A 13,760-nucleotide genomic window follows, 5' to 3' on the forward strand; every position below is an offset into this window, starting at 1 on the left:
AAAGTGAATTGAATAGGGGACCTTGAGTGTGTGTGCTTATTAGCATTTCAGATTGTCTGCCCAGGAGCTACTGCAGGATTACATATTGTTATTGTAACATAATCAGTTAAGTACCAAGTGTGTACCGTAGTTTTAGTATTTCAAAACATCCATTTTAATTTTACTGTGCTGAAGTCTGATAACAATTCAGATCAGATGTTTTGCAATTGATGTGGTTTATGTAATATTGTTTACCTCTTATTTAAATAATCCACATGAATTTATGTTTTTATTTTTGCAAATAGTTCACTTTATTTTATAACCCATGCCAGGCAGGTAGACTAACATTTTTTTCTTCATACAGAGTTTACTTCTGTGTGTCGGTTGAGAAGATATTCCATAGCGAACTTTACATAGCGTCAAAATTTGAATGTAACATTTACTTTATTTACACGTGTTGATGCAATACAAAGGCATAATTATATGGCAATGCAATACAAAGGCAATATGTTTATTCCATACAATTTCATTTTTTTCCCCCACATTTTCATGCCATTACCATTCTAATTTTAACAGTTACAGTAATCTTACAAGCATAACTGTACCAGTCAAATATCCAAATACCATATTTATTGGTAAGAGAGAAAGAACTGGAATCACTGAAGGAGCACTGCCTTTCCTGTTTTAGAAGTTTTCAAATTCACAGTCAAAGTCTGTCAATCTGCAGATAATATACTTCCACTGACGATCCCTGAAAAATTGAAATGGAAAATAAGAACTTAAGAAGTTATTGGATTTAGCAATGTAATCATCAGTTTATTGTAATACAGTATGTACCCAACTTATTAAGAGTAAAATCATGAATATAACAGGAGAGCTTTGGTATTTACACATTGTTTTACTATGCATAACATTCACTCTGCCATATAAACACTGCATCTACTAAGTTAATGGGTAAATTGCTTCTCCTATTCATCTCCAAAGAGTAGGAGAAGCATGACAAACAGCTCTGGTTCCAAAGGTCGACAATGGGAAAAACCTAATTATTAGATCCTGAATGTGATCCCGTTCTGGGAGCTGTGGTGCAGTTGCAACTAATCTCTTTTAGCTACCAATCTGCATTCTTATATAAAATTTTCTCTGACTGGTTGCAGCGGGCTATTGCAATCTGCACACCATCATTGCAGGGCCAGTAGTTTACCAGATTATTTTCTATGTTTACAATTCACTGGAGTCAACACTGCACATCTTTTTGGTGCTGATAAGGCATTTTTAGCTCATATTATTCATAAATGTACCAATAATTATAAGTGAGCTAAATCTCATGCTATTTTCTTAATTTGGTATACCTGCTTGCAATAAGTGTGGAGTGACTCAGCTTACTGAAAGTTTGCTAAATTGACCCCTGACATGGCGGGGGAGGCCAGGAATCACCCCGGCAGACAGGTGAGACGCTGCAAACAGGTAAGGGGGGGGGGGGGGTGAAAACTTTACACGTGTCCATCAGGTACAACAGTCATTGCGATATCGAACACTGTTACCGCTGTGCATCTAATCAAGCACTTACAAAATAGATTTTTGAGCATGCCTCATTGAAACATTGATCGGGCGGACATGTTGCGGCACCGATTTTCCTCAGATTCTATAAAATCAGATGGTCGATCAGCCCGCAAAATCTCCTGATATATGGCCACCTTTACAGCTGTAACAAGACTGTAACTTTAAGTTTTAAATGGGAATTAAGTATTTATAGTCCTGTTTAACTGTAACTACTGAAGATGTGTAATGCTGGGGGGGTCATACTTTATGCCCACCCAGCACAACAAGGCTAAGAGCTGGATAATGGAAGAGGCTACACAGGCTGCTCAGAGCAACTGCAGCTCTAGGCTTCCGATATCACTACAAATAAAACGCAATGGCAGCGCAGTGCGATGTTGTGCTGCTCTTGCGATAGCAAACATTCAGACAGATACAAGGCAGGACTAGAGTGAGGTAGCCGAAAGCGACCGCGGAAAATGGCCGCCTCGCAAGAACAGGACTAGGAGGACAGAGGCTGACAGAATGAACGCTTGCTAATCTAGTCACTGCCTCAGTGACAGCAAGCATTCACAAAGACTAGAGTGAGGTAACCAATAGCAACCGCAGCAATGGCTACCTTGCATGAACAGGACTATGCTAGCTAAGCACGGGTGATCATGCTAAGCGCAACCTACCGAAACATGCTAAAAACTGACTAGCTGAACACAGGATATCAACAGTTCGAGTACGTATATATCAGCTGCACTGATATATCACCGTAACACGAATACAAGGAAAATAACAAACTCTGACTAGAATATGTATATATTGGCGATGAACCAATATATAACATAAGCAAGGGAGACTAGCTAGATCTGGATCTGGTTGAACTCGATGGACGTATGTCTTTTTTCAACCCAAATAACTATGTAACTATGTAACAGCGAACTAACTAGGCAATATAAACAATACAAATTCTCTGCACTAGAAGGAGTACGTATATATGTCCCCGTGGGAAATATATAATCGTAGCTCCACAAGGTAACTGAACTAGAAAGTAACAAGACAAGGAATATTGTTCACAGTATCAAAGGACCCAGTAACAGCTTAGACAGAGCTGAAACTATGACGGGCAGGGTCTAAAAGGGGAGGCAGACTTTTATGCTGGCATCAGCCAATGGATGCAAGCATGCAAATCTCCACACAGCTGAATGGTAATCATTCAATCCTGAGCTGGCTTGATTACGATTAGCTAGCTGAAAGACTATCATAACAAATGCATGCAGTACTATGCAAGAACATGCATGCAGGAAATCCAGGGCTATCTGGCTGCCGCTCAGCTGTAGTAAGTCATTGGTGGAATGATGACAGCTTCCCAAGCTGCCCAGACCTGCAGAGCAATTGCAAATGACAATGTGACTCATTGCGAATGCACAACCAAATGCAGGCTGACAAGCCAGAACTGTCCACTTGCAGCTCCACCGCAATGGACAGAACATGCCACAGGAGGAATCCTTACAAGATGTGGCCCCCATACCCATGCAAGAATTAGGAGGCCTAGAGTTGGAAAGCGGCGGCAGTTCTTTCCTCCTTCCAGTTTTTCTCTGGTAGTTTTCAGGGACTGCCATGGAGAGTGGGTGCAGAGAGGTTTTTTTTTTTATAGCTTCCTGGGCCATATGCAATTCACTTTTTCACCTGAGTTTTCTCCTAGGAGAAAATGTTTTATCTTCGATTTATAATAACTTTTTAGCACTTTGTAATTGTAAAAGTACCAAAAAGTACGTGAAAAAGTACCATCAAAATTATTTTGAGTATTTGTTTGCTTGCTGGTTGTTTAAAAGACATTTTATTGACAAGTTTGAAAATTTCACCAAGGAGAAAACTCAGGTGAAAAGGTGAATTGCATATGGCCCCCTGTCCTAGCCCTGAAGTCTCTCTTCTCTTGCCTTTGGCTTGCTCTCTCAGTGACTCTCTGTCTCCAGCTGCTGTTTCTGTGACATCACATGAGACCTGGCTGTGGGAGATGAAGTCACAAGGAGAGAGGAACTGCTGGAAAAGCAAAGCAAACAGCAGTGGACTTCAGTACTGGGTAGGAAGTCTCAAAAAATGAAGCTTCCCTGCTCCCTTTTTTCTTGTGGGAATCGATAACATGACAGTACTGGGGGATAAAGCACTACAGGAGGGAGGGGGGGGGGAGTATGGGTATATATGGGGGTCTATGGAAGTATTCAAGGCTACATTGTGAAACTGACATGGCATGGTACTACTTGGGGGATAGGGCTTTAGGGCCCTTTTCCACTACGGCGTTTGTGACTGCTTAATTGCAAAACCGCATACCGCTAGTGATTTTAAAATCGCTACGGTTTGCTTTTTAACATAGGAATCGCGGTAGGTAATTTCCACTACCGCGATTCATTTTTTACTTGATCGCGATCGCGCCGCGGAACGATTTTTGCCACGATTTTGCTATGCAGACGTCGGGAAAGCGCCGGGAATTTTTTGCTTTTTGCTGATCTGCAATCGCTAACGTTCAGCGCGAACGCTAGCGATTGCAAGTGGAAAAGGGCCCTTACTGACATTGTTACATGAGGGTACATGGCACTGGAGTGAACGGTGGTTTTATTAATCCATCACTTGTTATGGATAGAGGAGGGACATGTATTATTAGGGGAGACATCATGCTGGCTGAACTTATTAAATGACCCATGGCAGGTAGCCCACCCAGGGAACATCAACATATTGCTTGAGGTATCATGATTGGTACTCATTCATCTGGCACTGTTGGTAAATTATCTAACCTCTCAACTCCAGAGAAAGTTGTGCTTGCCCCTCTGATATAATACCCATGGGAATACAGAACCATATCCACATCTTTTCCATAATGACTAGGATAGTCTTGGGTCAACCTGTTAATAAGCAAATAAACATAATTATTGTTATATAATAATTATTAAAAGAAGAGTAAAATGCAATATCTGTTTTCCTTTGAACAAAATACTGAACATCTTTAACTATTACATTTTACACATCCTTAAAACTTTGCTTAATTAAGCTTGTTTGAAATTGCTTGAGTTGAAAAGCTGTTTTTCTATATGTTTTATGTTGTACTCATTTTTTATCCACATTCTTAATACGTTGTAGAAGCTTTTATTTGAGATCAGTGTAGTTGTTTCTGAAAGCTGATAAACAAAGGTCTTTCTGAGGATAGGACAGATAGCTGAGAATATTATACAGCTACATACATAGTTTACAACCACTAGAAACTTTCTTCTTCTGTATCACTAGAGGCTATTTTTTTAAAGCAGCTTAAAGAGGAGCTGTTAGGTATAAGGTCTCAGAGAAAATAAACACATATATCAGTAGCTAAAGATTGGCTGTACTTACATTACATATGCATTTCACTGTCCACGTTTGGATTTCACAGAATTTGTATATAGTATATGCAGAGATAGATGCTCCTGACAGCTCATGGCAGGCTCCATGTTTTTCTGTCAAATGTGTCGTCATGTCCTGCCTGCTTCCTGATCACAGATAAGCTCCTACTTGAACAACACAGTGTGCAGTGAATATTAATGAGCCATGTGGCTAGGAACAATAGCTGACTCCTGCAGAGTACTCTGCCCTGAGATTTATCAGTGCTACACGCTGGACTGATTACAAGCTTCTGTAACGTCTCATTAGCAGCCGAGGGGAGGGCCCCAGAATGCTTTGCAGTGTAGTATGCGGCTTGCGTCCTCTTGGGTTTTAACAGCCTTGCTGATAAGCACACATCAAAGGTAACTGAGATTTTTATCTTCACTAATGGCTTTTGGGCTTCCTTCTAAACTGTTTAACACAGGAGAATAAAGGTTTAAATTAGCTTCTGCAGCCTGACAGTTACTCTTTAAAGTGACCACAATAACTTTGTGCTTATACAATGTATAGCAATGTTCCATTATATCTGTAAATTTTAAGTCACAAGTAATTCCCCCTTCTTTTTAAGAATCTGCTGCGCGTGCTGCCACCCTCCACCCTCCACTCTCCAACCCCTGCCACAAGGACAGTAGGCAGCAGATATAATATGCATGCACAGTACTGTGTCCATGCTGTGCATATTACAACTGCCTATTAGTATATTACATTACAATGTTTTGAAAAACCTTGAATTGAATACATTGATTTAACCCTTCCTTTCTGTGATCTTTTGCACATCTCTCCTGGTTTCCCTCCCAGAAAGTCAGGATCATGTGCAAGGGATGTTGGAAACTACTCTTACCAGCAGGACTTAAATACCGTAACTAGATGAGTTTCACCTCGGGCTCGGTACATGGATGTGTGTGCCATGCAAGGATTGAGGACAGTAATCACCACAGTATATGATGACACTGCATCCCTTTTTAACAAGGTTTTACAATGCTATTTTACTCACTAGTAATTTTGGCGTAGCCCTCCTTTTATATATTTTCATAGCTAATTTATAAAATTGTATAGATATTGTTTATCAAACTATTTTTGAGAAAAACCAGAACAATAACCAAAAAACTTCAGTTAATTTTAGAGTATATGTGTAGAACGCAGGTACCAGCACTGCTAAGCAAAAAAACAAAAATATGTAGCAAACCACACCAAAACCAGTAAATGCTGCTCAACTGTGTTTTAATAAGCATATTTTGCAATATACTTAATAGTATTATTCAATACTTGACAATGCAAGCATATTCAAAAACTATTATAAATTACATCATACTGCTTTGTATAGGTATAACCATCACACATTACAAATCTTGATGTCACTTTGGATCTAGTCTGCAAAATGAATATTTCTCTAAAGAGCCATCCAGCAATGCTGCATAATTTAGGCTTGAATTGCCCTGGATACAATGCTAGAGTACTCATAGAGACCAATTTGCAGAATAAACTAGACCAATGTGATCGGAGATATTAATAAAGTGCTAGAAAGTGTGCTAAAATCATTACTTGCAGATCTGGCGCCAGCTATACGAATAGGGAATTAGGGATTAAACATGAACATTATTTTAACTCCTGCAATTAGGCATCCTTGTTTGCAATATTGGCTAAATAGTATTTTTGGCAAGCAGATTAGTCCAGACAATGCATCTCAGTTGAATATAGCCCTCAATAGCTCAAACAGACAGACTGACAAATCCTTGATATAGTTTAAGTTGGAAAGAATGTTCCACAAGTAAAGCAAGTTTCAACTGCCAATGCAACTGTATATTTAAAGCAAGAACGTGTTGAATAAATGCTGAATGGATCAAACACAGTCCAATTTCCAGCAAAGAATCACATATTATAATTGCCCACAACGTGTAGAAACATTGTTGCCCCCAGTATCCTCTCTGGTGCATGGACAATATAAATAGATACACAGCTTTCACACACGATTAGTTTATTCCAAAAGATCACAGTGCCCTGGCCTTGTCACGTTTAGCAAAGTTTCAAGCACATAAACTCTCTCAAGGTTCTGGACAAATATACTGACTGATGTGCAATACATATAGTTACCAGTCCTCTGGATGTAATTGGAGCTGCACATATAAGTCACTTTCCTCTGTTGCACTTAAGTCATTAGAAAAACTTCACCATGTATTTGCCGGCCTGTGTTTAGTCGGTAAATCCTTGGACTTGATTCCGCTTGCAGAGTTTGCAAACATGCCAGCCTGCGTGTCCAACTGCCATGCGCATCAGCTTCACGCCAGACCTACATTATGACGCAGTGTCACGTTAACATGTTTCGTCCCGCCCACAAGACTTCCTCAGAACATAGGGCACGGAACAGGGGCTTCAAGGCCAGATTGAACAGCAAAGGAGATAAAGGACAACCCTGTCTCATACCCCTCCCCAGGGAAAGGACAGGACCCAGGCTCCCCGGTAAAGAGACCCCAGCCATAGGATTAGCATACGTCAACTTCACATAAGTTAGGAAGCTTCCTTCAAATGCAAATGTTTTAAGTACCTCAAATAACCAGTAACATTCAATACTATCAAAGGCCTTCTCCGCATCAAGTGCCAAGAAGGCCTCTGAAACAGACCAATCCCCATTCAGCCTACTGTATTCCAAGACAGCTAAAGTCTTCTTTATATTTGTAAAAGCACTGCATCCTTTAATGAATCCCACTTGATTATCCATTATAAGAGTAGGGAGGATCTCCACCAACCTATCAGCCAAGAATTTGGACATCATTTTAAAATCTAAATTTAACATCGATATCGGTATGAATAAAGAAGGATCCAAGGGATCTTTTCCCATTTTAGGTATGAGCTTAATTCAAGCGTCATTCACTGTGGGGAGAAATGTTGCATTTTTAATAATACAGTTGTAAAGAGCAGCTAGTGTATCTTTTATACCACCTTTTAATAATTTAAAAAAATTAGATGGAAAAACCATTGGTCCTGGTGCCTTTCCGAGAGTCATTTTTTTAATCACTGAGAAGACCTCTTGAGCCGTTATAGGGGCATTAAGAAGCTCAAGATTCTGATCTGTCAGCTTTGGAAGAGAAATAGAGTTAAGGTAATGCTCCTGATCAGGACCAGGGGAGACCTTAGATTCATATAATTTTTCATAGTAAGAGTGAAAAACTTTTAACACCTCCTGTTGGGTCCGTACATATTTTTCCTAGTGAGTTTATCATCCGGAGAATCATAGCGCGTACCCGTCTTAGCTTAGATAGATTGGCTAGAAGCATCCCCACCTTATTTCCAAACTGAAAGAACTCTGCAGCTCTAAAGGAGCAAAACGTTTTACCATATTTTTCTAACCAGACATCAGCTTCTCTTTTCGCTGCAACCCATTCATCTCTGCTAGACTGAGGGGTCCCCCAGATAAGATATATAACCCTTGAGAGCCTGATCGCAGACATTTTGGTAATTCTCCATGATTTTCCTCCTGATAGATTTGGCATATGCCAGAATTTGGCCCCTAATTACTGCCTTGGCTGTTTCCCAGAAGAGGGTAGGTTGGTGCCAATGTTGCTTATTATTCAAACAGTAGTCTCTCCCCCAGAGCACCAAGTCAGCTACAAACTGCTCATCCATGTATAGAAACTTGGGGATTTTCCCCCCAGAGCTCTAGGGCCACAATTGCAAGTGACAATCAAAGGGGCATGTTCCGAGATGACCATTGCTTTAATTTCAACATTAGTAAAGGATGTGATCAAGTTTGGGGTGACAAATAAGTTGTCTATCCATGAGTGGGAAGCATGCACATAAGAAAAATGGGTTTAATCCTTTTCAAGGGGATGGCAATGATGCCCTGTATCTACAAGGCCAATGGATTCAATAAACAAGTTCAATGGCTTGTCCAGTGTTCTACAGGATGCTAGTCTGCCAGATTGCAGGAGTGGGGACCACATTAAAATCGCTTAAAATAATTATTTTAGAGTGAGTGGGAGCCGAATTAATATCAGCCGCCAAATCTCTAAAGAACGCTGTGCTGTCAGCATTAGGAGCATATATACCCCACAGAAGGAAGACTTGCCCATCAAGTAGAATTTCAATTTTCACCCATCTGCCTTCCGCTGAGTCATGGTTATATACCTGTACCTCTCCCAGAAAGCTTCTGTCAATCAAAGTAACAATTCCCCCGGTTAAGAAACAGTGGGAAACATTCTTAACTAGAAATATACTTAACTCTGTAAGTATGTAACTATCAGGTTAGCTGCTCCCAGCCCCTCCTGAGTTTTCTCAGTAGTAGCAGATTTGCATATGATTTGCATCTGAATTGAATGCGAAGTGTGCAGAAAGTCTATTTAGGTGCTGCACACATGAGCTGGTGGTCATTTCAGATGCTGCCTTAGTGGTATGCGCTGGCGTTCTCCTCGCTGTTCAACAAAATGTAAGTTACACATTTTTCTCGCTTAGCTGCTCCCAAGGTTTTAAATTTAGGTTAGGTCACTTGCTTGGAGGTTTGCCTCATTGTGGTGCAAGTGTCTAGTACATTATACTTTGCATGCAAACCATATTGGAAGCAAAAGTTCCTCCTAGCGTAATAAATGTTAGCATTTGTTTTGGATGCAGGACATGCTTTTTTAAGTCTAGCAAAAGCGGTGTATGCCTGTGCGATTAACCATTCAATTGCAGCATCCACCATCCGCCACCACCAGGACTCCAGATGGATTCCTAAATTTTTGGTGCATGTACATCCCTGCCTAATTTTTCTGCCAGCACTGCAACTGCAACAACAAAACAAAAGGCATGTACATGTGCCAATTCCCCTTCGTGATCATTACCTTGCCGAGGTGAAGGGGCTTGCGTATCACAATGAAGCAATGGGTGTCTCGGGGGATGGGGGGGGTAGTGGTGCGGGGGTGGGTGCGGGATGGGGCGGAGGGGGGCACACCCAAGATTAGATAATACGGTTGTTGCTTCATTGTGGACAGACCAAATTCGATCAGCTGGACAGTCACTCTTGTTCTATCATTGAGCTACCACAGCCCGGCGACCATATGGGCTTGAAAACCGCCACGGCCTGCACTCTCACCATGGTGCGCACCAGTCCAGCACGGCCGTCACTACACAAACAGCTGTTTGCGGTGCATTACACAGTGAATTAGGTGTGTCAGTGTGAAGCAGTACTCTAATTACTCTCCCTGATTGATGTATACACATGCAAGATGTTTTAAAGCACTTTAGGCCTCCAATTTAGCATGCAATCTGGTTTCTCCCCTTAAAACGCTGCTTTGCGTCAAATCCAGATTTCTCCCTGGGACTTTTAGCATCTATCCCACTCATCCATGCCCCCCTCCAGGTGTTAGACCCCTTGAAACATCTTTTCCAACACTTTTGTGGCCAGCATAAATGTTTCTAGTTTTCAAAGTTCGCATCCCCATTGAAGTCTATTGCAGTTCGCGAAAGTTCACACGAACCGAACTTTTGTGGAAGTTCGCGTTCCAGGTTCGCGAACCGAAAATCGGAGGTTTGAGCCATCTCTAGTGATTAGTGCTGCTCTCACACCGGCCCTATTTGTGTAAGGAAGTGGCAGCCCGGTGGGGAATTTCCCCATCCTCCTGGGCCAGTCCACCCCTGCTCACCACCATCCCCCCCCCCCATTGGTTATAGTGCAAAGGAGAAATGAACAGAAAAATCATAAAGGCATAGAACCACATATACGCTTACAATTACTCTCACCTGGTAATTGACTTTCCACGCTGACTCCACGACAGGTCCACTAGGAGACTGGACAGCCCATCCCTGGGACAGGAAGAACAGACAAAGTTTAAATAGCCGCCTACCTTCAGTGCTTTGACTATCACCATGTAAGGGTAGGAGACTTACCGTTTGAGTTGGGGGTGAGTTAACCCACCTGTCATGGAGTCAGCGTGGAAACCCAATTACCAGGTGAGAGTAATTGTAAGCTTCCACTTGACTCCACGACAGGTCCACCAGGAGATATACAATATTACCTCCCTCAGGGTGGGACAACTGCAGACAGTACTTTACGACCAAAACTCAAGTTCTGATTGCTTGGTAGATCCAAACGGTAGTGCTTTATGAATGTATCATAGAAAAACCATGTGGCTGCTTTACAAATTTGTAGAACAGAAGCAGAGTTTCTCTCTGCCCAGGAAGACGGGACAGCCTTAGTAGAATGAGCCTTTACATTCTTTGGCGCTGGCTTTCATGCAATCTCATATGCTTTGTCAATACAAAGTTTCAACCAATTGCTGAGCGTACTTTTGGACGCTTTTAACCCTTTTCGGGCACCCTGAAACTGAACAAACAAATTATCTTCCTTTCTCCGGGAAGAAGTTTTGTCCAAATAAAGTAAAATTATTTTTCTCACATCCAGTGAGCTACATTTTTCCTCTTTTTTTGTTTGAAGGATCCGGACAAAAAGAGGGAATGAAGATTTCCTGCTCTCTGTGGAAATTCGACATCACCTTCGGAGTGAACGAAGGAGGTAACTGAAAATTAATTCTACCTTCTTGGATAGACATAAAAGGCGGCTTGATACAAAGGACCTGTATTTCTCCGATACGCCTGGCCATAGTGATTGCCACCCAAAAAGTTTTTAGGGTTAAATCCTTCATGGATATTTGATCCAAAGGTTCAAAAAGAAACTGAATAATGGAGTTTAGAACTAAATTCAGATCCCAAGGAGGGACGGTAGTTTTTTTCACTACTGTCTTCCTTTTAACCCCCTTGATGAATCTTTTAATCAAAGAATTTGATAAAAAAGGAACATCAAAATAGGCCCCAAAGCAGCAAGCTGTACTTTGAGAGTGTTTAGCTTTAAACCCATCCCTAATCCTTTCTGTAGGAAATCTAGGATATTGGGAATTGAGAAATTAATTAAATTCTCCGGAGAGTCTTTGTTAAATTCACAAAATACATTCCAAACTCTAAGATAAATAAAAGAGACAACAGGTTTCCTGGCATGAAGCATGGTTTCAATGACATCTTCAGACAGACCTCTGTTTAGAAGCAAGCCCCGCTTAAAAGCCAAGCCTTCAGTTTCAGACTGGCCACTGCAGGATGGTACACTTGTCCCTTCTTCAGAAGCCGATCTGAGATTGGTAAGATCATCGGATCTTTTACCATCAGGGAGAGTAGTAACGAATACCAGGCATTCTTTGGCCAGACTGGAGCAATCAGGATCAAATTGACCTGATCTTTTGCAACCTTCTGTAGAACCCTCCCTATCAAATTGAAGGGGGGAAGAGGAAGACATATGCTCTCTCTGGTGCCCAGTCCAACAGGAAAGCATCTACACATTCTGGGGAGCCTTTGGGGTTGAGGGAGCAGAATCTGGGTAGAAGCGTGATGTCCCATGCAGCAAAGAGGCCTATGGATGGAAGACCCCAATTGTTGCAAATCATTTTGAACACATCTTTGTTCAGACACCAGTTGCTCTGATATATTTGTTTGTGGCTCAACCAATCTGCTAGAACATTGTCTTTTCCTTTGAGGTGAACCAATTTTAAGGAAATAACTCTGTTCTCTGCCCAGCCGAATATCTGGAGGGAAAGAGAGATTAGGGGTGGACTGAAGGTCCCCCCTTGTTTGTTTATGTGAGCAACAGCCGTCTGATTGTCTGATTGGATCTTCACATTTTTGTGCAACAACAGGTCTTCCCATTTCTGCAGAGCTTTCCTGATTGCAAGCAATTCCCTGTGGTTTGAAGTGAAATTTTTTTTTAACGGAGACCATCTGTCTTGTATGTAATACTGTTTCAGATGCGCTCCCCAACCCCAGAGGCTTGAGTCTGTTGTAATTACGAGGGGATTTGGATTTGACCAACTTACGCCTCTTTGCAGGTTTGGACGACAAGTCCACCACTTCAGAGAGAGTCTCACTGGATCCTACAACCATATGTTTTTGTCCAGATCCTTCTGTTTGCCTGACCACTGGCATAGGATCGCCAGTTGAAATATTCGAAACCTTGCTTGAGCCCAAGCTACGGCTGGGATACAAGTTGAAAATTTTCCCAGGCGACTCATAGCCTGTCTTGTTGTGAAGGACTTTGATCTCAGAAGTACCTGAATACGTTCGATTAACGGATCGACCTTTTTTTCTGGCAGGAGATCTGCAAGATCGAATTCAGTGAGATTCCTAGAAAGGTCTTTTCCTGTCCTGGGATTAGATCGGATTTCTGAACATTCAGAATCCATCGCAGAGCCTTCAGAACTCCAAGCACAATCTGTATATGCTCCTGGAGCAGATCTTTTGTTTGTGCCGTTATCAGAAGATCATCTAGATAGGGAACTAGAATAATCTTCTGCATTCTTATAAAGACCTCTACCTCTGTCATGATCTTTGTGAAGATCTTGGGTGCACTTGAAATCCCAAACGGGAGAGCTTTGAACTGGATGTGAAGGATCTGGGATTGAATCTTTACGGCAGCTCTCAAATACTTCCAGTGCATTGGATGGATGGGGACATGATAGTATGCATCCATCAGATCGATGGATGCCATGAAGTAGTTCTTCCCCAGCAGGAGAATTGTGGAATGAATGGACTCCATGCGGAATTTCTTGTACTTCACAAACTGGTTTAGAGACCGAAGATTTATGATAAAGCGAAAGTCGCCGTTCGGCTTCGGAACCAGAAAGAGAGCGAAATAGAAACCTTTCCTCCTCTCTGGTGAAGGAACTTCTTCCACAACCCCCTTCTGGAAAAGAGATCCCACAGCCTTTTCCATTGCCGCCTGCTGGACTGGACACCGAAGAGAGTTCGTTACCCTGAAAGATCTCGGGGGAACTTGCATAAAATGAATCTTGTAACCATGTTTGATGGTTCTCCAGATGTATTTGTTGTTTAATACC

General features: G+C 41.7%; 1 protein-coding gene across 1 annotated transcript in view; it reads right to left on the reverse strand.

Annotated features, from left to right (window-relative positions):
• Positions 1 to 404: 404 nt before the first annotated feature.
• Positions 405 to 13,760, reverse strand: part of DPT (dermatopontin) — a 147,454-nt gene continuing 134,098 nt past the window's right edge. Inside the window, exons 3-4 of the mRNA XM_068265596.1 lie at positions 4,296 to 4,403; positions 405 to 730 (exon numbers count right to left, since the gene is read on the reverse strand). Coding sequence (XP_068121697.1) covers positions 664 to 730; positions 4,296 to 4,403 — 175 coding nt within the window. The 3' untranslated portion in view covers positions 405 to 663. The remainder of the gene's footprint in view (positions 731 to 4,295; positions 4,404 to 13,760) is intronic.

The sequence above is a fragment of the Hyperolius riggenbachi genome, chromosome 2, assembly GCF_040937935.1.
Source record: "Hyperolius riggenbachi isolate aHypRig1 chromosome 2, aHypRig1.pri, whole genome shotgun sequence".
NCBI classification, from domain to species: domain Eukaryota; kingdom Metazoa; phylum Chordata; class Amphibia; order Anura; family Hyperoliidae; genus Hyperolius; species Hyperolius riggenbachi.